This window comes from Spermophilus citellus (genome assembly GCF_964194105.1).
Source record: "Spermophilus citellus genome assembly, chromosome: 15".
Taxonomy (NCBI): Eukaryota; Metazoa; Chordata; class Mammalia; order Rodentia; family Sciuridae; genus Spermophilus; species Spermophilus citellus.
The window spans coordinates 59,973,240-59,999,749 of NC_138195.1; the positions used below are offsets into that span (position 1 = coordinate 59,973,240).

A 26,510-nucleotide genomic window follows, 5' to 3' on the forward strand; every position below is an offset into this window, starting at 1 on the left:
CCCAGAGAATTAAACCCAGATCTCTGCAAGCAAATTACCTCCCTTGAGAAAATTTCCTGGATGAAACTAATACATATTTTTAAAAAAATATAGTTTGGAATTTTCCTTCATATTATACGGTCCCAGAAACCCCTACAGCAGAATCCCTCAGAAACTTTATTAAACATGCATTTTCCTGGGCTGTTCCCAGTTTGATGGTCAGACTCCTGAAACTGCTTTCCTATTCTCGCACACTGCAGTTTCAGTTTCAAGGCTTTGAACAGTGTGCTCCAGCAGAGTTAAAGCCGTGCTTAGTGTTAAGTTTCTTTTTCTTTCTCTTGACCGTTTTAGGTCAGTTTCACTTTCCAGTTTTCTCTTCCTGTTTCATAACAGCTATTTACTCTGCAACAGGGAGATGCCTCAGCTGGATCACTCCCCAAGCCTCACCTCCCGGTTTTATAGCTCCAAGGCAGACCAGGAAGATTTCAGAAGAGCAAATCAACCAGGTTCCAGTTTGTCAGAACTGTGGAGAAACAGATTGCAGTCATGAGGTCAGTGAAATAAAGAACCACTCTTGCTCTTGAATGCAAATTGCAAGCTGAGCTTCTCACTGTGCAGGGAACTTGTTGTTCATAGGTTCGACATGCCTTCACCAGTTTGGATCTTTATCAGTTTTTTGTTTGTTTTCTGTGATTTTTTTTTTTCTGGTGTAAATGCAAAGGTTCTCTAAGTTTCTAGACCTGCTCACCAGGTGGAGCTGGTAGCTCAAGTGAGACAGAAACTTTGCTAGACGGAAGGGTATTACTCTTTATGGGCTTTCCTGTCATTGTGTTGTTTGAAATGACTAAGGCAGAGCCTTTTTTCTTGTGATTTTCAAAGGAAGCATTTATTTTCAACAGGTATTGTGAAAGATGGAATCAGTATTGCAAACCCCATTCCTGTAAACCTGAAATTGATCAGTTCAAGGTGGGACATGGAAGAAACAGTTCTTACAGATGGGGAATTGTTTTTTGTTTTTTCATTTCTTATGTGAAAACAAAGCCCGTAGCTTAGAGGTTTTGATTGCTGTGGTAAATGCTGGTGAGTAGCAGAAAGTAATTTCACCTCAAAACCAATAATGACTTAATCTCTCGTTTCATGCTGGTCTAATCTCCAGGGATGGAAAGCAGACTAATGGTTGCCTGGTGATGGAGTAGGAAGGCACACAAAGGATCTCTGGGAAATGATAGAAATAGTCTATAGGGAGTCTACATGGTTTACAAAGGTATAAACATTTTGTCAAAGCCCATCAAATCATACCTTTAAAATAGGTACATTTTATGGAATATAAGTGCAATCTCAGTAAACCTGATTTTTAAAAATGCATGTAGACCTGCTAGAGTTGTGTCATTGGTAGAGGTTCAGGGAGAACTAAGAGGGAAAGAAAACCACTTTTCCTACCTATCAGCTATGTTGATATGATTGAGGGTTGATTGCTTGGGGAGGGAGGATCCTATTGATTATTTAGATCCTACTGATTACTGGAGGAACCAGACAAGGAGGAAGGAAAGAAGAATGCTCTTCATGGTCATATCTGGGCATGGAATGTGTGCCAATTAGCTCAAGTTACCCCTTTCTATATTTTGTGCTCTTGGTCAAGAGTGATGTTAGTTATGTCTGCATGAGGAGGGTCAACCAGAAGGCCAGGGCCTGCTCAGCATCTTGATAACCAGCCTACACAAGAGGCTTTGCAAGGTACTGTGCTTTGTCGTGTCTAGAGCCATTGACTTGAGGTCTGAAGGTAATGCTCTGGACTATGTTGACCTGAAGTCCACATCAAGGTCCTCTGTAGGGACAGAAGTAGGTTGGGCTGCCTTTCTGTAGCAGTGCTAAAAATTGCCAAAGAGGGTGCATGCCTATATCCCAGGTACTCAGGAGGCTGAGGCAGAGGTATTGCAAGTTCAAGGCCTCATCCATTCAGTAATACCCTGTTTCAAAATTTTAAGACATAAAATTAAAAATAAAATAAAATAGAAAGGGCTTGGGGTAGAGTTTACAAGTGGAGTACTCCCTGGGTTCAAGATCAAGTAGTATCAATAAATTTTAAAAAAGAATTGCCAAAAGGGAAAATCAGTTGGGAAAATGCCTGGCACCTGCCAGCTATGAGTATCCTCCAGATGGAGGAACCCTTATTATTATAGACAACTTATGTTCCCACCACCTAGGCCAGAGACTTGACTCTGGGGCCATCCCAGTAGACCAGGTTCTACCACCAGCTACTACCAGAGACATGAGTGTTGATGAAGTAAGAAAGGAATTTATTTATTCAGTGTGACTACTTAGTGAAGCTGGGGAGACTAGTATCCCAAGGCGGATCTTTGGGGATATTGACAAGAGTTTCAGGTTTGTATAGGGGAAGGAACAAAAGTGGGTCTTGAAGTATGCACCGTCAAGCAGTCTTGGTTAAACTGGGGTCTGCATGATCATTATTTTGGGCCTGGTACTGCAGGGAAAGTTGTCATTACTTGAGGGGGTATTTGTTCCCTGACAAGAGATGATGATTCCTGCTTAAGGTGACACTCTTGGTTTGTAATGGCTCCCATTTAGGGGAGAAGTCCTATCATGAGATGTTTGCCTGCAATACATGTTGCTCCTGGACTCTTGAAAATATTTTAGTTACTCATACCTTGGTGTCTTCAATCTTGAAGGGGGACAAGAGAGATGAGGCAAATTTATGACTAGTCAACCTTCTACTACCAGTTTTTTGACAGACATTGTGTGTGTGTGTGTGTGTGTGTGTGTGTGCTGGGAATTGAACCCAGAGGAACTTAACCACTGAGCCACATCCTCAGCCTTTTTTTATATTTTATTTAGAGACAGGGTCTCACTAAGTTGGTGAGGCTGGCTTTGAACTCATGATCTTCCTGCCTCAGCCTCCGAAGCTGCTGGATTACAGGCGTGCCTCACTGTGCCCGGTGACAGACACTCCTGAAATGATTAATGTGTCTAGAGTTAAGAAGGAATTGGATCCAAAGTTTAAAGTAGCAAAATTAAAGCAGAGATGCCAAGTTTTTCCTCTGCGTTTAGTTACCCATTGGACAACTACAGGCACCTCCAGGTTTCCTCTTCCTTAAATGCCTATGATGCTTCCTGCATTGTATGTATGCAAATGTGAGAAGAGAAATCCCAAAATGGATGGGAGGTAGGAGGATGGGAAGGATGTTGACTTAAGGCAAAACTTGCTTCTTTAAAGGGCATTTCAAGGATGGGAAACAGGCAGTTGGAAATGACAGCCTCAGAGTGAAGTCTTCCTAGAGCTTTGTAGCTCACAGTGTGGTCCAAACTACCATCCCCAGGAAGGTTGTAAATTTTCAACCAGATATCTAAGCATCTTGTGGCCCAGTGAGGTTTACATATAAAATTAACTATCGTAATGTTTGGCAGGTACACATCATAGTGATCATGTACATTTTCTTCACAGTGAGATTTCCAAGAATTCCTTGGAGAAAATTCTTCCACAGCTGAAATGCCATTTCACCTGGAACTTATTCAAGGAAGAAAGTGCCTCGTGTTATCTACAAGACAGGGTGTGTAATCAGATCGAATTTCTCAATGCTGAGTCCAAAGCTACAATGTACAATTTGTTGGCCTACATTAAACACCTGGATGGTCAGAACAAGGCAGCTCTGGAATACCTGCAGAAAGCTGAAGAGTCGATCCAGGAAAAGCACGATGAGCAAACAGAGATCAGAAGTCTGGTCACCTGGGGAAACTACGCCTGGGTCTACTATCACATGGACCAACCCGAAGACAGTTGGACCTATATGAACAAGGTGAAAGACATCTGCGCAAAGTTTTCAAATCCTTACAGCATCGAGTGTCCTGAGCTTGACTGTGAGGAAGGATGGACGCGACTACAGTGTGGAGGAAACGAAAGAGCGAAGATGTGTTTTCAGAAGGCTCTGGAAGAGAAACCCAACAATCCCGAATCCTCCGCTGGACTGGCAATTGCAATGTACCATCTGGATAAGAAACCAAAGAAGAACTTCTCTGTCAATGCTCTGAAGCAGGCCATTGACCTGAATATCAACAACCAGTATCTCAAAGTTCTGTTAGCCCTGAGCCTGCAGAAGATGAATGAAAAAGACGAAGCGGATAAATTGGTTGAGGAGGCTTTGGAGAAGGCCCCTTACCAAACAGATGTCCTTCAAAAGGCAGCCTATTATTACGAGAAAAAAGGTAACCTAGACAAAGCTATTGAACTGTTTCTAAGGGCATTGGAATCCACTCCAAACAATAGCTATCTCTATTACCATATTATGTGCTGCTACAAGGAAATGGCCATACAGATACAGAATATAGAAGAACCGAAAGCCAGTGAATATAGAGAGAAGATTGAAGAACTAAGGAAATTGGCTAAAGACCATATGGATAAAGTTTTTGAGAATGGGCTGGATCCTCTGGGTGCACCCTCTGAATTCACCAAGTTCCTGGAAGCAGAAAAATGTTATCGGAAGGTGTTCGGTAAAGAGATCCCTGAGGCCGAGAGGCAACCACTTCAACCACACTCTTGCAGCCTTCAGAAATATCAGGGTAAGTCTGAAGACACTTCCGCTGTCCAAAATGGTTTAGAGAGTTTTCACCTAAGCCAAACATCAACTGAGAAGGAAGAGATGCAACATCCTTCCCAGAGCACAACCGAGAGTCCACTTCAACAAAGTCCGCCAAATTCTTGGTATCTCCAAGGGTTAAATCACAAGCGGGAGGGAAATCTGCAGCAGGCAGTGGAATGTTATGAGAAGAAACTGGGACACCTTCTAAGGGATGCTCCATCAGGTATTGGCCAAGTGTTCCTGTCAGCATATGGGCTTGAAGGTGACAGTGAAGAAATGTGCCAGGATGCAGGCAGCTCCACTTCCAGAGAGCGTCGGGACTCCTGAACTGAGGAGAGAAGAGGAAGCAGCATCAGAAGGTCTGGAAGATGTCTGGAAGTGGGCAGAAGTCTGGGGAGGTGGGGTGGGGGCGGGGCAGGGGGCATGGAGGCACCTGGGGCAGCTGAGCTGGGACATCTTGCTTATTGCTTTCAAGTACATTTTGAAGAGTTGTTTTCTCCTGTCTGTCTCTCCTGACATTCCAGCCACACAGTTATCAGGTCAGCCCGTCTTTTAGCTAATCACTGGTGGAAGCAGTGCTTCAGCTTATGCAATCCTGACTTGTTCTCAGTTTGTGACTCAGTTTGTCATGTAATCCCCATTCCTGTCCTTCTTGCCAAATGGTAACATGTGGTGACTGCCTACCAATGAAATCCGCAGTCTTCTTCCTTCACTCCATTTCCCATTTCCCATTCATCCTTCTGGGCCCAGAAGATGAGATGAGTTTTAGACTAACCCTAAAATAATCCTTACATACTATTCTTAGCTTTATCGGTGTATTTTTGTGTATTCTTGATAGTGACACTATGCTAAGTATGTATTCTTGACAGTAGTGCTACAATAAATCTAAAAATTTCAACTCAGAATAGTCATCATGTGATTTGTGTGACTCTAAGAAGGTGATACTAATAATCTTCAAAGTTTCATCTAGGGATGATGGGTAATTGCTAAATCATACCATGCTTTCTTAATATTTTAACCCCTCCCTTAGAACTCACCCTCTCCCCTGTGATCAGCCCAACCTTAGCCTATTGGAACTATAACTCTCATTCCAGCTCAAGAGGCTCAGTGGAGCCCAGTGCCCACTTCTGCTGTTGCCCAAGGTACCACATATGCTGTGCACACAGGAATACTTGGGCAAATGCTATCCTGACAGTGTATGAGAGGCACCAGTACTAGACTAGCCCAAGAACAAAGGCCCATCCAGGCATGCAATGGCCCCTTTAAAATTGCCAGCATTTGACATAGTGAATTTCATTTTGTTCAGGTAAAAGTCAGGTCAGGACAACAGGGTCTCAAACTCATGGGAAATAATCTCTTTGGCTTTTAAAATTTTCCTTTGCAGTCCTTTTTGTTTTGTTTTTTTGCCAGGGATTGAACCCAGGGGTGCTTAACCACTGAGCTACATCCCCAGCCCTGTTAACTCTTGTTATTTTTCTATTTTGAGACAGGGTCTCACTAAGTTGCTTAGGTCCTCACTAAGTTGCTGAGGCTGGCCTCAAACTTAGATCCTCCTACCTTAGCCTCCTAAGCTGGTGGGACAGGCACGCATCACCACTTCTAGCTGTAGTCCATTTTTTAATTGACTCATGAATATAATTGTTAGTCTCAGGATTTAAAGAAGAAAATAAAAATATACAAATAAAATCAGCATGTGAATGCATTTCTTCCAAATTCCTTTTCCCTTAGACTGGGAATTAATATGCATATGATATCTGAAATAAATTCTGAAATGATTCTTTCATTGGTTTGACACCTATAAATTTGTGTGTAGTTTTGTGAGTGATGGAAAGACTATGGCCATAAATGAATTTGTCTCTCTGAATTTATAATTTAGAGCCCCTACCAAACAAAGCAACTCTCTGCTATTCAAAGACAAAATATATGTACCTAGGACCATTACCAAACCCCAAGATCTAGACCTGTCCGGAATTTTGAGTTTTGCTAAATATCATGATAAGAAGATAATTAACTACACAACAGTGAATATAGTAAATAGAAATATATTACACAACTTGAAAATTGCCAAGAGAGTAGATTTTAAGAGTTTTCACCACACATACACAGAAATGATAAATATCCAAGGTAACACATATGTTATATAACTTGACAGTCATTCCACAGTATAGACATACACCAAAACATAATACTGCATGCAATAAATAAGTACAATTTTTACATTTTTTTTATACTAGGGATTGAACCCATGGGTACTTAACTACTAAGCCACATCCCCAGTCCTTTCTATATTTTATTTAGAAAGAGGGTCTTGCTAAGTTGCTTAGGGGCCTCACTAAATTGCTGAGGCTGGCTTTGAATTCACAATTCTCCTGTCTCAGCCTCCCCAGCTGCTGGGATTATAGGCATGCATCACTATACCCAGCTTAATAAATATAATTTTTACTTGTCAACTAAAATACTTTTAATTTCAAAAAGACGCTAATGTAAGGGAACAATAGCGTAATGAATAAATTTAACCAGTGGTACCACCATTCCCATGTCAAGTACTCTCTGCCTTTCATCACTTACATAATTCTGATAAAATGCTATATGCACTGTGACATATCATCCAAGAAGACCACACAGATCATTACTCTTAAGATCTTATAAGATGAGCAGAGTGGAAATATAAAGTCCACCTAGATATCTGAGAGTGTGTGTGAACCACTGTGGATCTCAAAAACAGTGGTTACTAGTTGCCAAAATTTTCTCAGTAAGAAATGGAAACTACTTGAAAATAACCATAATTTTAGAAAGTAATAGATTGTATGTACATTTGAGTATATGGAGCTTAAGCCACTTTTACCTATATTCTTTTTCTTTTTACCTATGTATCTTTTTCTGTTCCGATATGTTAGGAGACATGGAGAAATCACTTTTGTTCCCTCTTCACACACAGGCATAAGGCAATGAAAGCACATTCTATCACTTAACTATCATGGTATAACAAACCATTCCAGAATTTGTGGCTTACAACAATAACCATTTTATTTGCTTAGATTTCTTGAGTTAAAAAAAGTGGGCTGGGCTCAGTTGGGGGGTTCTTCTGCCAGTTTTGTCTGGAGTTATGCGATGGCAATCAGCCTGTGACTTGACTTGGTCTGGATGATTTAATAGGATGCCACTCATCTGTCTAGTAGTCAGTGCTGGCTTTTGGCTGGGTCTTTTTCTTCATGTGGCTTCTCTTTCTCAAGAATGCAAGGTAAAGGTTTTCATATAGCAACCTGGTCAGCAGGAGAAAGAGAAAGAACAAATCAACAAGGCCTCTTGTAACTGGGGCTCAGAACTCCCACATCAATTCTGCCAAATTCTGTTGACTAGTGCAAGTGTGGAGGCCAGGCTAGATGGAAGAGAATGGAAAAATAGACTCTACCTTTTGAGGGAAAGGGGGGCAAAGTCAAAAGGTAAGAGAGTATGTGCATGGGAAAGAGAGAAGTTGTGGCCATTTCCTTGCCATCTACCACAAACAGGCTGTCAAAGAATTGGGCATATACTAGGTACAAGAGGCTAAACCATAGATTCTTAGAATTTCGTACTTAAAAGAGATGTTAGAGATCATCTATGCCAGGGACATTTAAAGTGTGTCTCTTGGACCAGCAGCATCAGTTTCACTGAGTAATATGGCAGTGGTACAAATTCCAGACCTCCTGAATCAGAAACCCTGAGAAGGACATTGGAACCTATGTTTTAACAATTCCTACAAGTGATGCATACAAAAGTTTGAGAACCACTAATAGAAAATCATTTTTAATACTCACTGCACATCAAAATCATCTAAAAAGCATTTTAAAAATATAAATGTCAGGATGGGGTTGTGGCTCATTGGTAGAGTACTTGCCTAGCATGTGTGAGGCACTGGTTTCAATCCCCAGCACCACATAAAAAAACTAAATCAACAAAATAAAGGGATTGTGTCCATCTACAACTAAAAATAATTTTAAAAATGAATATCTCAGACCCTACTCAAGAGATTTCCATTAAATTGACCCGGGAGGGGGCCCAGGCACTCATATTAACCGATGAGGTAACTAAGAGACACAGTAATCAAACAGCTTTTCGAGGTCACACACCTTAAGTGTCAGACATGCACTGGTCCTAGATTCCTGATCAGCAGCCATGAAGTCAAGGGTGGCTGTGCTTCTAATACAAATACCATTTTTTCATTTATAACTTCTAATCAATGTTTTTTTGTTGGTTGTTTTTTAAGTACAAATTCCAAAGCATCCAAGAGAAGAAAGCCATGTTCCCTAAGAGTTGACTTCAGTGTTTTTCTACTACTATGAATAAACTCTTTTGCAGAACATCATTTTGGTGCTTGGCAAAACAATTGAGCCCAATTCAATACAAGTGCCTGCACTTTTCATCCTGCTGATTTACACAAAGAGCCCACCTACCAAAGAGCAATGCTTTTCTGGGGTCGATCTTACTTAACAACCAAACTACCTTATTAAGGTTTGTTCATCAGGATCAAGGTGAGGGATGTGGAGTCAGGCTTTCATCTCTCTTTCATAGATTACAAATAACTAGGAAAATCAAAAACAGCAAATTAATAGCAGCTATATATCCTTGAAAGGGGTTGAGAGCCCCGTCTGTCAGAAGTGAGTAGAGGGGTCATTCTCCCTCTGATGTGACCTCTCCCAACCACCATCTTTCAAGAGTTGTTAGAGTTTGCATCTGGAATGTCCCCTGCAAAGCTCATGTGTTGAAAGAATGGTCCCCTACTGCAGCAAAGCTCAGAGGTGGGACTTTTGGAGAATGATTAGATCATGCTCATGGCAGGAGACTAATCCATAGGATGGATTAATCTATTGACAGCCGACTAATGGGAAGTGGGACCTGATTCAAAGAAGTAGGTCATTGGAGGTCTGCCTTGGAACTGTTCTTCTCCCTCTCTCTCTGGCTCTCTCTCCTTCCTGACTGCCAGGAGCTTAAAGTCACCATACCCTCCACTGTGAGGTTTCTGTCTTGGAGTCAGTCAAGCACGGACTGAATCTCTGAAACTGTGAGCCAAAATAAATATTTTCTCTTCCAAGTTGTTCTTGCCAGGTATTTTGGTCACAGTGACAGAAATCTGACTCATATAGACAGGGATCCCATGTCAGGAATGCAATTAGTCTCTGTATCCTGAAGGTGTTCAGAGCACATCACCCAAGTTACTCCACTTTGACGTAAGGATCACTTTCATAAATTGGGAAAAAAACAGATACAGGATGAGTTCTCTGCCCTCCCCCATCTGCTTGAAAGCAGGATAATAATTCCCCTTGAGAAGGTGACTCCTGCCCTTGCTTCCTACCCAAGGAAGGGACAGCACCACACACAAGAGATGACAGAGCTCCAAGAAATAGTCCATACAAACACATCTTACTAGCCAGCCCTCATCTACCACTTTCCCATGAATATTTATCTTCTCACATTTTGTTACCCAAAGTTCCTTTCCTTGATCTCAACACTTTTCTACAAAGGGCTTATGATGAATAACAGAACATGCACCTATCAGTCAAATTGCTCTTGAAATTCCAATGGTTTTAGAGGCTCTGTGCCAGGAATAGGGGACAAAGACTGAATATGTATTTAGTGTTGCTCCACAGCAGTCATTCATGAGGAATCAACATCCCAGGCAATCTCCCCCCAATATAAAACCTCTCATTTCCCTGAGACTCAGCAAGACACGGAACACACCTTTGGGATTACCTCAGGGGAAACAAAGCACTGTTTAGCAGCTGTGTACCTCATGGAAACCATGAAGGAAAGGCTGGGAGTAGCTCAATGGCAGAGCACCTGCCTACCATGTGCAGGGCCCTGGATTCAGTCCCCAGTACTGAAAAGAAAGAAAGAAAGAAAGGAAGGAAGGAAGGAAGGAAGGAAGGAAGGAAGGAAGGAAGGAAGGAAGGAAGGAAAGAAGGAAGGAAGGAAGGAAGGAAGGAAGGAAGGAAGAAATCGTGAAGTAAAGCTCTTCTTGCTTCTGAACTTATTTTCTAACATACTTTTCTTTATTTTTTTTGTAGCACTGGTTAATGAATTCAGGACACTCTACCAACCTACCAACTGTGCTATATCCCTAGACCTTTCTTTCCTTCCTTCCTTCCTTCCTTCCTTCCTTCCTTCCTTCCTTCCTTCCTTTCTTTCTTTCTTTCTTTCTTTCTTTCTTTCTTTCTTTCTTTCTTTCTTTCTCTCTTTCTCTCTTTCTTTCTTTCTTTCGAGAGAAAGAGAGTCTTGATAAATTACCGAGGCTGGCCTTGAACATGAGACTCTCTTGCCTTGGACTCCTAAGTAGCTGGATTACAGACACACTCAACCATGCCTGGCCATATTTTTAAATTCTTGTATTTTTCTAGCAAATTTCCAGGCAGACCACTGGAAACAAATTTTCTAACTATTTTAGTGTGTTTTCTGTTGCCAATGACACAATACCTCATGATGGGTAAATTATAAAGAAAAGAGATTTATTTTGGCTCAGGGTTCTGAAGCTCCAAGGATTTAGGGCACATTTAGTGATGGCCTTGATGCTGCCAGATACCTGAGATACTGCAGGGTGAGAGACAGGGAGTGTGTGTGTGTGTGTGTGTGTGTGTGTGTGTGTGTATGTGTGTGCACGCACGCACATGCGCACATGTGTACATGCACACATGCACACATCTATGTCCTCTGGTCTCTCTCCCTCTTCTGATAAAACTACCAGCATTCAATCATGGGGACTCCCCTGGATGACCTTATCCAATCCTAATTATCTCGCAAAGGTCCCATCTCTAGACACCAGTCTGATTAATTTTGACTCTCTCAATATGGGAATTATATATCAACAGCAGTTTTCAGAGGGGCAATCCATGTTCAAACCAGAACACAAACTTTTCAATTCCTGCTTCCTTACTAATTTAACAGGCTTAAATTGAAACAGAAAACAAAATTGTCTTAACATCAAAAATCATCTTATTTGTGTCATAATTCTAAACTGGTGAACACATCCTGAGACATTCTCCCAGAACTGTAAACCAGACAAATTCTCCCTGATGTCTGAAAGGAGTTGGCTGGGACAGGGCAATGAGGGGAGTGAATTTTACCCTATTCAGACCAAGATGGGTCATTCAAAAGTAGGTGCAGGAGAAACAAATTTTAAAGGTAAAACATTGCTTGATTATTTTTTTTTCTATCCAAAAACATCAAAGGTCTCGGAGTTTATTGTGATGAGAACCATTAAAGTAAGACTTATCTTTTCATTAGATGTTAGGAAATGTGAAACCCAACCAGGATTAAGATGCATTCTATTTAAAATGTGCACATTCCTCTCTTTTTTGCTTTGTTTTGTGTTAGTAAGTTACAGATAACAGTTTTTCCTCAAAAGCATATTGGCCTTCAAAGAGATACGTGGTCTCGCATGATCTGAGGCTTCAGGTAAGTTATCTACTCTACTTGCTCAAGTCCTGGCCTAATGCAAGCTTTATTTATCTCATGCTAGAATGGAGGGGAGAAACTCTCCTTTGCACTCTTAATCGTACTCTCTCTCTCTCTCTCTCTCTCTCGTGGTTAGAAGATATCCAAAACAGCTCTCCCTAGTTCTGGAATTTCTTGGAGCTGCCAGACATCTGCCACAAGGATTGGATTCTCGTATTCATTAAATTCTATGTCAACTCCTTTCCATGAGTAGTAACTGACTGACTCCATAACCCTCTCCATGAATAACTCCATGCTTTGGTCCATTTTCTGTTATTGTAAGTAAATATCACAGACTGGATAATTTATTGAAAAAGAGAAGTTTATTTAGCTGATATTCCAGGAGGCTGGGCAGTCCAGGAGCATGACACCAGTGACAGGAACTCTGCGGCTTCCCCAGGCAGCCCAGAGCATCACATGTGAGGGGGGCTCACGAGAAACAGTAAAACTGGCTTTTGTAACAGACCCACTCTCCTAATAACTAACCCTCTCTCTTAACAACCCATTGATTCATTAGTCCATAACTAAATTAACCTCTTCATGAGGGCTTTGCTATCACTTCCCAAAGAGCCCACCTCTCAACCCTGTTACACTGGGGACAGAATTTGGAAACACATGAACTTGGGGAATACGAGGAAACCATAGCACTCCTTGAATGACTTATGCCTACAAAAGAAGTATTCGGCTAACTTCAGAGTGGGGAAGAAGAACCCCAGTCTCCTGCCTCCACTGGGGCTCCTGAATGTCTCCTAAGTGCCCTTCCAAGTAGTGCCTAGAAAACAGGATGCTGTTCTAAGGAAGCACTGACCACAAGCCAAATCCTCCCTCTGAAAGCTTCTCCTTGAGTATTTGCAGAGATGGGCTCCTGGACTGTGTCTATTGCACTGGCCACTGATTGAGTCACCTGCCATCTGTACAGATCCATTCACTTCAGGCAGCTGGGGGAGAAGGTGGCAGCGAGCTGTGGAGAAAACCCAGGTTCCTCCTAACCCTAGGAACCGGGCCACTGAGCTGAGCTCCAAAAACTGCTTTGTTCAAGTTATTATAGTCAAGAAACTTCAAAAGGTTCATGAAACAGTCCAAAGAGGCCACAGAGAACATCCTGTGGACAACAGATGATGCTTTCCAGTGAGGTCTTACAAAGGGTTTCCTAAATAGAGGAGCCTGTGCTCTTGACTGCCGTCATCTGTTTCTTTGAGCAAATTCTCCTCCAAATATGAAGTTTATTTTAGACACAGGCACGTAGATCTTCTAAGGTCTTTTTTGTTGTTTTGTTTTGTTTTTAAGGAGATGCTCTCATCAAGATATATGGATGGAAGAAAAAGCAGACCCAGTGGCATTCCTAGTCTCCTGCTGGGCCGCAGCACACACTATATTCTTCACATAGAAAGATTGCTGTGCCCAGAAAATTCAGACAGCTTCTTAATGCATTATAGAATATAGAAGTAACAGCTCAAGAAATTGGTATCTCCTCAGTCATCTGCTGCTTCCATCAGGGTGCATGGGAGAACCCCAAACACCTCCCAGTGCAGGCCTTTTTCTATGCTGTCCAAAATGTAGTCACTAAGGGGCAATTTAAATTAATTAAAATTAAATCTAAAACTGAGTCCCTCAGATGCACTAGTTACATTTCCAGTGTTCAGTAGCAACCTGGGATTAGTGACTACCACTTTGGGCAGCACAGATTCAGAACATTTTCAACATTACAAGAAGACTTCTTGGAACCTCTGCAAGGTTTCTTTGCTTTTACACTATTGCCATTGGGTTAGCTTTTCATCACTGTGACCAAGAACGACTTACAGGAGGAAAAGTTTATTTAGGGTTTATGGCTTCAGGGTTCTCAGTCCATGGTCAGTCAAATTCATTACTTTGGGCCAGAGATGAAACAGAACATTGTGGCAAAAGGGAATGGTGGAAGAAAACGGCTCAGCTCAACGCAGCCAAGAAGCAGAGAGAGAAGACAAGACTCTAACAACAAAATATAAACCACAGGGAATGCCCCCAGTAACCTATTTCCTCCAGCCACACCCTGTAGTTATCACCCAGTATGTGATGTTAATTAAATGGATTAATCCACTGGTTAGGTTATAGCTTTCATAATTCAATTATGAGCTTTCAGGAGGAACCTCATGTCCAAACTGTAACAGCCATTTTGAGCCAGAGGATTCTTTGTCATGAGGAACTATTCTGCACATTATGGGATTTTTAACATCAGCCCTGGCTTCTGCCCACTGGATAACTAGAGTACCTCCATCTCCAATTGTGAAAATAATTAAAAAAATTTAAAAAAAATATCTGTAGGTATTGCCAAATGTCCATAGTGGAGGGAACAAAATTGTCCCCAGGGGAGAACCAGGTATCTAAAACAATGACCAGCTCCAACAGGGATTGGTCAGTCCCCACTAGCAAGGGGTACCATAAAGCCCAACACAGAAACATGACTGAGCTGGAGGTTAAAGGTATCTAATGAGAGACAGTCACCTCCTCCACCTTGTTCCACTGCCACTTCAAGTTCTCAGCTTGAACAAAGCCTGTTATAGATAAGCAATCTTGAAATTTCCATAACAGCTTGAGACTCAGGAGTCATCTGGAAAAGTGTCTTTTAAATTTGAATGTACCAGCAAATCACTTGGGTATGTTAAAAGGCAGATTGTAATTCAGTAAATGTTAGGAAGGACCTGTCCTTCTACAGTCCTAAACTTTAGTTAATTTTGATGCTGCCAGTCCGTACACCATACTCTAAGTAGCAAATATCTGCTTTAATGGTTTTAAACCACGCACAAAAATCACTTTGAGGTTTCTTTGTTTAAAAAAGTGCTGATGACATTGATGCCAGAATCTTACTTTCAGAAATTCTGATCCATTGGACTGGAGATTAGCTTGGCCATCAGTATTGGTGAAGCAACTTTGCACTTATGTAAAGTCAAGTTCACTTGGCTAGTCAGTCAAATGCAGTCACAGTCTTGGATTGCTGATAGTGGATTCACAGTTCAGTGTTTACATTTCATTTCTACAAGTAGGAATCCTGGTGTTAGGTGGTAGCTAGCAACAAGCGGTGAAATGCATGGTAAAGTCCCAAAGTGTTCTTCAAATTACTTTAGGATTCTTCTATAAACTACTTCCAAAGTAGATGAGAAAGCAAAGGGGTGGTAGTTAATTTGTAGAAAATTAACAGAAGCAAAGAAGCTAATGGGAAAATACATCAAGAGAAAAAGATTAATGGGACTAACTCTTGACAGGGTCCACTGAGGCTGATGTGAAGTTAGGAATTATAGCTATAGGTGTCTCCATTTGTCTGGGAAGGAAGATTCCTTTAGTAGTGCAGGAGCACTGTAGATTCTGACCAGATACTGACCTCTGTGCCCACATTAACTTGGGATTGACTGTAGATGAAGGCCTCTTAAATAGGATGGCCACCATGACAGTTCCAGAGGAGACCAAGTAAGCCTGATGTGAAGGAGGAGTTGAAAACCTGATTGGCAAAGAGTATAGGAGGTGGTTCCCAGTTCTCTTGGTAAATATCAAACAGTAATAAATTTGGAGAAAGCATTGTCTCCTTTGTCTTTCTCTGCTCATAGGCGGCCCGCGCTCTCTCTTGAGAGTGCTCTCTGCTTGAGCCTCACTTTGCTTTTACTTTCACCTCACTTTCTCTTTACTTCCAATTATAATAAAGTTCTCTTGCATGACTTTCAGTGTCTGACTTTAAATTTTCTTTCGTAGGAACACAAGAACTGAGGTTTGAAGTTTCAGCTCCCTACTTTCCTGTGACAATGGTAAAGATAAAAAAAAAAGTTTCCCTCCTTACTTTACACACCACACACACACACACACACACACACACACACACACACACACAGAGTTACATGATGTGTTGGCTGTTTCTTCTTCTTCATGTTGCCCTGTCTTGGGTGGCTCTTGGGTGTGTTTATGTCGAGGATACACTGGGCAAAATTCTAAACACCTAATCAGCTGAGCCAGAACCCCACAGGACTGCTGCCAAGTCCTATTTTGCATTTTATTTAGGGACAGGGTCTCACTAATTTGCTTAGCCGATGCTTGCCGATTGCTTAGGCTGACTTTTAACTTGCGATCCTCCTGTCTCAGCCTCCCTGGACGCTGGGGTTTACAGACATGTGCCACCAAGCCTAGCTCCTAAAGAGTCTCTTTCTCTTAGTCTCTTTCTCTCCCTTTGAAGATTACAGAATTAAAGTACTGTCTAGTCCAATAAAAGTCTGAATTAGAACATATTCAAGAAAGTATATACAATTTTAATATTTCTAGCTACCTCTATTAGTTATGGTAATGCAAGCTGAGAAAAACTTTGCATTATGTATGACTTGGGCAACAATGTAGAAATTTATTTCTTATATTCCTCCTTGGCAAATGTCTATCCAATGATCCAAGGATTAAAGTTTATTCCATCTTTTAACTTCACTTTCTTTAATATATTGCTGCTTCCTGGTGTTACCATAGAAGAGAAAAGAGCATAGAAGACCACGTATGGATACATTAAGAGCTTGTACATTGTCCACATTAGCTAAAATTCAGGTCCATTACTACACATTGATACCACTGGTTTTTGGTGAACGAGTCCTGCTTCCTCACATGTTGAAGTCTGAACATTAGAGAAGCATGCCAAGGCAAACATATAAAGCAGGGTTTATTTAAAAAGGGGTAACATAGACTTCTCCTGGTAGGGGGCCATAGCTGGTATCCTGGTATCTCAAGAAGTGATACCAGGTCCTATGCTTCCTTTGTTCTCCTGCCTTTTCCCAATTATCTTTCTTCTTCCTGGGTACATAAGGAGCCTCAGGACTAGGCCCAGGAATGCTTGGTGGGATGGCCCAAAGGTGGGAAATAGGTGGGTTGAAAGGGGAAGGGCAGGATGGAGTAGCCAAAGACACATTAACAACCTTATACCTCCTAGTAGAGAGGGACAATCCCTGGGACAGGTTACCTTGGCAACAGGTTGGAGCAGGGGCAAGTTCTTGATAAGGATGGAGGAAGGGCTCTGAAGGAATGAACATTTCAATCCCGCAGGGGACAGTCTCCAACTTGTTGGACTCACTCAAAATTGGCCTGACTTAATGTGACCTTACCTATCTATACTGACTGCCTATTTTTGGCTTCAACCTTACCTCAAGGGAGCCTTAGAAATATAGTCTAATTAAGGATCCAGGGCAAAATGAAAAAACAACATGGCCAGGCTATGGTTTCACTTAGTAATTATGAGTGGAAGCTAGAAAGTTAATAACCTTATCTGGAAATGCTCAAGGGCAACCTGCTCTTAGTGTGCCCTTCTGCTTACCTTGGTGCAATACCCATACAGACAAGAAAGAGAAACTTACAGAATTACTTAGTAACATGTCACAAGAGGATTTCAGAGTAGCAGTTTTTCAAATAGTCCTACTCCCTTGCTAAAGGTATAGGCCAGTGTTGCTTTCATAGGAAATTTTCATTAAAATGAATGTTTTTTATTAACTCCTGGGTAGTTGCTTTGTAACAAGTGACAGAAAATAAAATAGTACAAATGGAAGAAATGTGAGGACAACTCAGATGAATATGTGAATTTATATTTAGATGTTAATGTGGTCCCCTCAGGTTCTTATCTATCTAAACTTGTTCCTCTACTGACCAATTCAAACACAGTTCTTTGAGCCACTGATAAGGTCACCGTGAAGCCAGATTTAAAGATAGGTAGTTAGTGTAGTTAGGTAAATTGGGTCTAAAATCGAGTAAGATTAAAAAAAAAAAAATGGAGACCATTAACGAGAATGGAGTCCAGGGAACCAGATCAGCACCTGGGGAAACTGAAATGTTAATATTCCCAGCCCCCCCCCACCCCAACCCATCCTTAGGAACTGTTCATGAAACAGGGAAGTGTTAATCAAACCACCCCAGGCCCTTTCTGCCCAGATTACTCCTCCAGTTCTCCTATCTCCCACCTTTTGGCCTTCCCACCTGCATTCTATCACTGGAAGATAAAGGGAAACAAAGGATAGGAGGTGGGAAAGCTGAAAGAAGATTTTAGCTATAAAAAAGGGAAGACCTCGCCCTTCCACTGATTCTGCCTTTCCCCTTTTGGGTCCCCTTCTTTCTCTGGGAGGAAGTCTTTTCTGCTGATCTTTAATAAAGCCTTCCACTTTCCACTCTATATTTGTCTCGGCATGTTACTCTGGTGTTATACTTTAGCATTCGTCACTGGTTAACAGCCGTAACAATTGGTGTACTCTGAGTTGGCAGAAATACAAATTCTGCTGGAGGATATGAACAACATGGAACTTTTCTTATAGATCAATATCTCAAACTCAAGGGACATAGTCATCGAAAGAAGACCCAAGCTGCAAATTCATTGTTCCACACAACAACAAGGCTCTCTGCAGCATTCTTCTAGGTGTCAGGTCGGTGGTGGCAGTGGCTTAGAACAAAGCAGCCTGCATGGGAAAGAAATGCCTATCAGTGGGATCTCCTGACTAACGCCTGTCAATCATCAGGAGGACCCCCTGGCCAATCCTGGAGTTCAGCCAGCTTCCCCCTCCTCCCCCGCCAACTCTAAGGGACTCTAAAAACACCTTTTCCTGTCCCAAGCCCTTCCCTTCCTGCCTAAGCCCCCTAAAATCCCAGTACAGTGGAGCTCCCACGCGATTTCTCCTCAGACCCTCCTCCTATCCATTCTGTGGGTCTGATCGAGTGTCACCCAGGAGTGAGTTTCAAATAAAGCCTCATCAGGCAGCCTTTATAAATCTGCCTCCTTTGGTCACTGTCCCCCTTTGCCTGATCTTACACTAGGCATAAACCTTTGACCCTGATTTAATAAGTTTCCGTTGTGGATGTTTCTAGAACCACTGGGCTGGGAACATGTGATAATAACAAATAACAACAAAGTCTGACTTGCTCCACTAGAATTGACATCCCTATCCTCCACCTGTCTTGCCCCAACACTGTGTATCATCCTAAAATCCAGTTACCTATATTTCCAAGGCTATTGATGTGTAAATTCACATATTTGTAATCTGAGCAGAGACAGACCCCTCCCATCTCTCCCTGTTTTACTTTAATCAAGATGGAAACTTGCCAATTTCATTAGGCTTTCAGGGTGTGAAAAATCGCTTGAGGTTCCCTCCCCTATATCCTGTGCTTTTCTGAGATGTCCTAGTACTCATGGACAAAGCTGGGAGAGGTTCCTGAACCAAAGCATTGGATAACACCAACTGTCTCCCAGGACTATGAGGTAAAGGCTTTTTTTCTGTTTTGTTTGCCTTATTTTTGTGTCCTTTGAAATTTTAAAACTTTCCTTTGTAAAGAAAGGTGGAAAAAGCTCCATAAACTCAACAAGCCAAAACAACCGTTTACCTGAGATTTTATTAGCAGGACCATAGCGGCCAGTCGCAGAAGAGAAGATGAGAAGGAGGGGGAGAGAGAGAGAGAGAGAGAGAGAAGAGAAGAGAGAAGAGAGAAGAGAAGAGAGGAGAGGAGAGAGAAGGGGAGAGAGGGGGAGAGAGGAGGGGAGGGAGGGGAGGGAGGGGGGAGAGGAGGGGAAAAGAGGTGGGGAGGAGGGAGAGAGGTGGGGGGAGAGGGGAGAGTAAGAGAGTAAGAGAAGGAACACGAAAAGAGTGTTGATATTTATGGGCTTAATGCAGGATGAGGAGGAGCAAGGCAAGTGGGCTGTTACTTCTTCATTGGCTGAGAGTTCGAGCCACTTCAGGGATTGGAGGTGCGCCATTCAAAGTTCGTGCCATTCACAGGGATTGGAGGTGATGGTTCATGCTCCATTCAGTACTCATGGACCTGAGCTTCTGGAAGAGAAGCGCTCTGGGAGCCATTTTTACCAACATCCTTAAGGGCCAATTCTTAGGCAGTCCTCATCCTCAGAGAGATGTCTTGCTCGTAGTACTAATGCTCATGGTACTAAGGCACCCTCCCTCCACCCGCTATTCAGGTAACTGGGGATCAGGGACCATTTAAGATGGTGTAGGCAGCCAGGCACAGTGGAGCATGCCTGTAATCCTTACAGGTAAGGAAGCTGAGGCAGGAGGATCGTGAGTTTAAAGCCAGGCTCAACAACAGTGATGCGCTAAGCAACTCAGTGAGACCCTGACTCTAAATAAAATACAAAATAGGGCTGGGGATATGGCTCAGTGGTTGAGGGCCCCTGAGTTCAAACCCCAGTACCAAAAAAAAAAAGAAAAGAAAAAAAAGAAAAAGAAAGAAAGATGGTGTAGGCAAAGTTCAAGGAAACCAACAAATGATAATGATAGATGGATTGTTGGGGGGCTAAGGATAGTGGTTACATGATGGCCCTGGGCCTACCAGGGCAAGAGGAGGGAGCAGTCACCAGACTTGGAGAGGTAGTTAGCTATAGCTGTGGAGAACGGATTCCTCAAGAGGCCTTTGGTGGAAAACACCCCAAGCTAAGGCATGGTTCAAGGGGAGCCTGGGAATGAATACCAGAACTTTCTCCTCCTCCTGCATTTTAATTTCTTTTTTTTTTTTTTTGATTCAAGTTGTTTATTTTGAAAAAAAAAAATACTATTTCTATTTCCTGAGAAAGAATATTTTCCAGGAATTCTATGTGATCCCAGAAAAACAAGCACTTAGAATTAGCTATTTTATGTAAAACAGAAATGATTTGGAAAGCAGTATGGAGTTATGCATTTTAATTTCTGAGGACTACCTCCCAGCGGCCAATACCCAAAAGAAACAAAAAAATCAAAGTGGTACAGTTGAGAAGTCCATGGAATCATGTTCCCCATCTACAAGTTTTGTTATTATTTATCCCAAATCAGAGTTTGTGACTTCTGAGGACCTAGGAAATTGTGATTACTATGAAATTTGTTTTGAACAGCAGCATCAGCAGCATTTGGGAACTTTTTTGGAAATGTCTCCCAGGCTTCACCCCAAACCTGCTGGCTCATAAACTCTGGGGTGGGCCCAGCAACCTGTCATTGTGAGTCTTCCAGGTGACATTGATACCACGGGTTGCCAGTTACTTTGACAAGTCCTGCTTCCCCTGATGTCGAAGTACATAACACCAGAGAAGCACACCTGAGCTACAGTAGAAAGTACGACGCTTTATTTAAAGAATAGTAGAACAGACTTCTCCCTAGAGGAAGAAGGGGACCCAAAGGCAGAATCCATGGGATGAGGAAGTCCTGTGCCTTTTATACCTCTAAAGTTTTCTTTGTTTATTTGCACTCTTCTCCCTTATCTGTTCATTTCCTCTCATCCTATATATGTGTTCAGGAGATGATGGTGGAAAAGCCAAAGGTGGGAAACAGGTGGCTGGAGGTGCCAGAGTGGAGTGATCAGGGCAGGAAGGGGGGCCCTGGGTGAATTAATTAGCAGTTCCCATCTGCTCTGAAGTTGCTTCATTAACAACTCTTTAGGAGGAGCAGTATACATGGGGCTCTGGGGACATTAACATTTCAATCTCTCACTGTGCAGTTTCCAACCTTCTGGACCCAAACCCTTCCGTTTTCTTTAGTCTGGCCTGAATTAAAACCTGGGTAAAGAAAATTACCCAGGTTTAAGCTATGAGGGGTGTGCATGCTAAACTACATGGTTTCCCAACATGTTATCTATCTTTGCTGACTTCCTATCTATGCTTCAACCTGTTGCAAGCTAATATTTGAAAAACCACTGGACTAGGTGCTAAATTAGAAATCATATCAGGGTTGTGATGTGCTTCTTCCAGAAAATCTATAATCATTTCTTTCTTGGTTTGAGTAGAGCTAGTAAACTACAGAATGTAATGCCAGATTTGTGGGACCCCAATAGACCTCCAGGAGCCGAATCCGATGCAATCACACAAGAGTCTTTATTGCAAGCTCAAGCTTGGACTCACAACCGTTTCTGACTCAGCGGTCCCAGGGAGTGAGTCCTGGTCCTTTGTTCAGTGAGATTTTATAGTTTTTTTTTTTTTGGGGGGGGGGAGATACCCTATGTGTCACAACATCACACAGCAAATCATTCTACACCACGGAGAAAATCAAACAACAACTCTTAACATTGATTAGCACATTCACTGGTGGGAACAAGTTGGGTAGGGGTGATTGGTTAGTATAAGAGGGGGGTTCTTTTGAACTGATTGTGTAAGGGACCGTCGAAACGTCGGAGGAAGAGACCACCAAGAGACTGCCTTATGCAACAGCAAAGGGTTTATTTGGGGACAAGCATGCTGGGGCTCAGAGCTCACTTGAATAGAGCAAAGAGAGATAGAGCCCTGAGAACAGCTTAAGCAGAGCTTATATACTTTTCTTGGAGAGGGCTGGGAGGGAAGTTCATTGACGGGTCAGGGTGAGTGGGCAGTTTGCCTGCAACCGAGTGAGGGAGTGCATTCTGCAGTTTGGCAGGTGGGGACAGCACATTCTGGGAACAAGATTAGCAAACAGTTCTCAGGATTTCAACAGTGTTTTGTTAAGCATATAGAAAAATGGAGTGACAAGTACCTATTTTATTAACCTTTCAATTGGTTTAAGCCATGAGGGGTGTGCATGCTAAACTACATGGTTTCCCAACATGTTATCAGTCACCATAAAATAATGGGGGGGGGGGTCATCTGGCATCCCAGGTATTTTCCCTGTCTCATGCTGATTGGTGGTTGTTAGGGCGTTGCTAGGCACAGATCTCTCCCACCTCAGAACTCTCCCATTATTTACAAACAAACAACTCAGCAGGGTGGCTATCTGCCTTGGAGTGCTCAGTGGTTTTTCCAAGGACAAGGGTCACACCCCCTTACTTGGACAGGCTTTGTTTTGAGGTAGAGGCTGGTTTCTCAAAAATGGAGTCACATCAGTTTCTCAAACACAATTCCTCACACATGCAAGGCAAGGACTTTACCACTGAGCTACAACCCAAGCCCCCTGAGGTGCATTTTTGAGGTGAAAACACTGAGGGAAATGATAGGACCATATTGAGCTTCTAGCTTTCTTACAGGGGCTGAAAGAAGCTTGAGTATCCTCTGCTCACTTGAGGAGTATTATAATTTTGTGGATTTTTCTTGTAAATACAAAAAAGGAATGTTTTATAAGTTTTTTTGTAATTAAAATATGGTTAGATACTATGAATCATGATGATAGGACTTATGTAATAAGTGAGTTTTGCTATATATTGTCACACTTAGGGTTAAAGAAAATTACCCAGGATGACCTCTGGGATCTCTCCTTGGGCCTAATGGGTAGAAAACATGGCAAGTCTAGAATGTGAGATAATATCTATATACAATGTGAGGACCACTTTTTCAAAGAAAATTTAAAACCATTATGTTATTTTTTCTTTCCTCATACTTTGATAGAGGAAATAGGATTTCAGCTCCATATCATAGGAAGGGAAATATTAGAAAGAAAACTTTCAGTCATACTTACCTCTCATGATTATCTCTTCCCCACAGACACTGGGGAATAATTTCTATAATTGTTAAGAATTTGAGTACCTGCCTCTAGTAGGCTGTAAAGTTACCTGACCTAAGGAACCCTAAGTTCCAAAAATAAGATATACATCCAAACTCTGACCCTCTTGCCATGTTTACTCATCCCACTTCTTCTGACCCCACTTAGTAAGTCAGCTACTGTCAGGTGGTTCCAGCCATTGCTCAGGTTCTTGGTTTGAAATTGGTTGAGTAAGTTCACACAAGAAAGGAAGGAAGAATACCCTACCACATTTTGCAATTGAGCTTAAACATTAGGGAAACTCCTCATTTCAAACTATTATGGCTCTCATGTTTAATTCAGAAAATTCCCTGGAAGGAGGAAAACAAAAACATGAAAACATGTTAGGGGTATAAAAAAAATGACTAAGGAATCCATCTTTCTGTAAATCCTCCCTCTACATTTCTTCTGAGAGAATTAGTGGTGGACCACAGTGTAGGTAAAAAACCAGCCTCTACCTCAGAGCAAAGCCTGTCCAAGGACGGGGCATGACCTTTGTCCTTGGAAAGACCCACAGAGCACTCCTAGGCACATTCTCACCCTGCGCAGTTGTTTATCTACAAATAACAGGAGAGATCTGCTGCACAAGGTGTCCCTGACTCAGTCAGGCTAGGTGGGGACCCATAGCAACCCCCTAGCAACCACCAATCAGCATGAGTCAGGGAAATACCTGGGATTCCAGATGATCTTCCCAGTAGTTTATGGTGGTTGATAACATGTTGGAAAACCATGTAGTTCAGCAGGAACACCCCTCTTGGCTTAAACCAGTCAGTTCAAATGAATCCACCTCTTGTAGTAACCAATCACCCCTATTCAACTTGTTCCTGCCAGTGAATGTGCTAATCATGTCTTAGAGTTGTTTTATGATTTTCCTGTGGTGTGTGATGATTTGCTAAGAGATGCTGTGATGTATGTGAAGTGTCTGCCTTCCCCAAAGAGTGTATAAAAATGCTGCAAACCCTGGGCTGGGGGCCTCTCAGTGTCACCAGTTGCTGTCTGTGCCCAGAGGACCGATCTAACTCACAATAAACACCTCTTTGCTGCTTACATCAATCTTGGTCTCTGGTGGTCTTTTGGGGGTCCTGAATTTGAGCATAACATAGGGAGGAAGAAAAGGGTCAGCAGGCTTTAGTAGTGCAGAAGGTGGTACACAAATTACATTGACCTTAGCAGAATTAATTTTGAGTTGAATTTTAGATTTCATATATTCTGTAGTGCAACAGAGATTAGCATGTCCTCACAATTTTCGTACCAACTAACTCTCTATTATAAAACAGGATAATAGAACTGAGAAAGGCAAAAAGTAATGAGACAAGGATACTGGGAGAATGAATATTTGATGATTTAAATATTGGCTTCATTACAGTACACTAAATGAGTAAAAGGCAGAAATAATTGTGCTCTTTATTACACTAAGGAATCAGACAGCTGTCTGACAGAAGGTAATCTGGCTCAATCAAGACGACACTTCACGTGGGGGCTGGAAATTGAAGACAATGAAATACCTGATTTAGAAAGCAGGGTCATGGAAGAGATTGAGTTCCTAGACACCAGATACAATGTGGGGATTCACAACCTCCTGGCCTATGTGAAGCACCTGAAAGGCCAGGATGAGGAGGCCCTGCAGAGCTTGAGAGAAGCTGAAGACTTGGTCCAGAGGGAACACACAGACCAGGTGGACGTGAGGAGCCTGGTGACCTGGGGCAACCATGCCTGGCTGTATTACCACATGGGTAGATTGGCAGAAGCACAGACTTACCTGGACAAGGTGGAGGACACTTGCAAGTCCCTCCCGCTACAGGCTAGAATCTCCTGAGATGGAGTGTGAGGAAGGATGGGCCTTGCTGAAGTGTGGAGGGCAGTATTATGAGCAGGCCAAGGCCTGCTTTGAAAGGGCTCTGAGAGTGAAGCCTGAAAACCCTGAATTCAGCCTGGGGTTCGCCATCTCCTCCTTCCAACTGGATTACGATGATGAAAATGTAATTTCTCTAGAGCCCCTGAGGAGAGCTGTCAGGTTAAACCCAGAAGATGCATATGTTAAGGTTCTCCTTGCCCTGAAGCTTCAGGATGTAGGACAGGAAAAAGAGGGAGAAGGCTACATTCAGGAAGCTCTGAACAGCACATCCTCCCAGACCTATGTGTTTCAATATGCAAGCAAATTTTACTGGAAAAAAAAGGCTGTGTGGATAAAGCTATTGAGCTCCTTAAGAAAGCCTTGGAGGCAAGACCCAACTCTGCCTCAGTGCATCATCAGTTAGGGTTTTGCTACAGAGCAAAAGTACTTCAAGAAAAGAATGGGAGAAATATGAACCCTAGAAGGCAGATAAGAGAAAATGTGCACAGATTGGTTCAATTGGCTATAAAGGAATTCCAAGAGACTTTAAGGTTAAGGCCAAGATTTGACATGGCTTATGTTCACATGGCTGAAATGTACAAAGAGGCCAGTGCAGAGAGGCAGAGGAAAGTTTTCAGAAACCATTATGCATGGATAACCTTGCTGACCACATACAGCAAGACATTCATTACCGCTATGGCCGTTACCAACAACTTCACATGAGATCTGAAGACAAAGCAATCACCCACTATTTAAAAGGTCTAAAGATACAAGAAATGTCCTTTGCCAGGAAAAAAAATTATAAGTGCCTTAGAAAAACTGGATAAAAGGCATGTGAATATGAGTGTTGTGGAGAGTGTCAGCCTCCTGGGCCTCAGCCACAAATTAAAAGGGGAAGTGAAGGAGGCCCTGCTGTGCTATGAGAGGGCTCTGAGGCTCACTGATCAGCTGAACCCTGTGTTTTTAGGAAGGGGCCCCACCTCCCACTTCATCTACTCACAACTAAATAGAACAATAAGCTTCCCTGCTTGCTGCCTCCCAAAATGTATAACTGACGAAATAAAAAAGTAGGTGGCAACAGCACATGCCCTCTCCCCTGCCTGCCTGCTCCTGCCTTCTCCCTGCTTCCTTAGTGCCTAGGCCAGTGTTGGGAAAAGTATAAATGGCAGCCGTACCCCAGAGAAAAAAACCCAACATGGTGCCTAAGGACTT

At 42.3% G+C, this 26,510-nt stretch overlaps 1 protein-coding gene across 1 annotated transcript; it reads left to right on the forward strand.

Moving 5' to 3' along the window:
• On the forward strand, nucleotides 1-26,369 carry LOC308634405 (uncharacterized protein; the record flags this gene model as incomplete). The annotated part of the gene is given in 7 exon segments (XM_081268236.1): nucleotides 1-530; nucleotides 3,440-4,896; nucleotides 24,850-25,249; nucleotides 25,251-25,629; nucleotides 25,632-25,895; nucleotides 25,901-26,089; nucleotides 26,091-26,369. Coding segments are annotated over 7 exon segments (2,973 nt in total). The 5' UTR covers nucleotides 1-525.
• Between the last annotated feature and the right edge of the window lie 141 nt (nucleotides 26,370-26,510).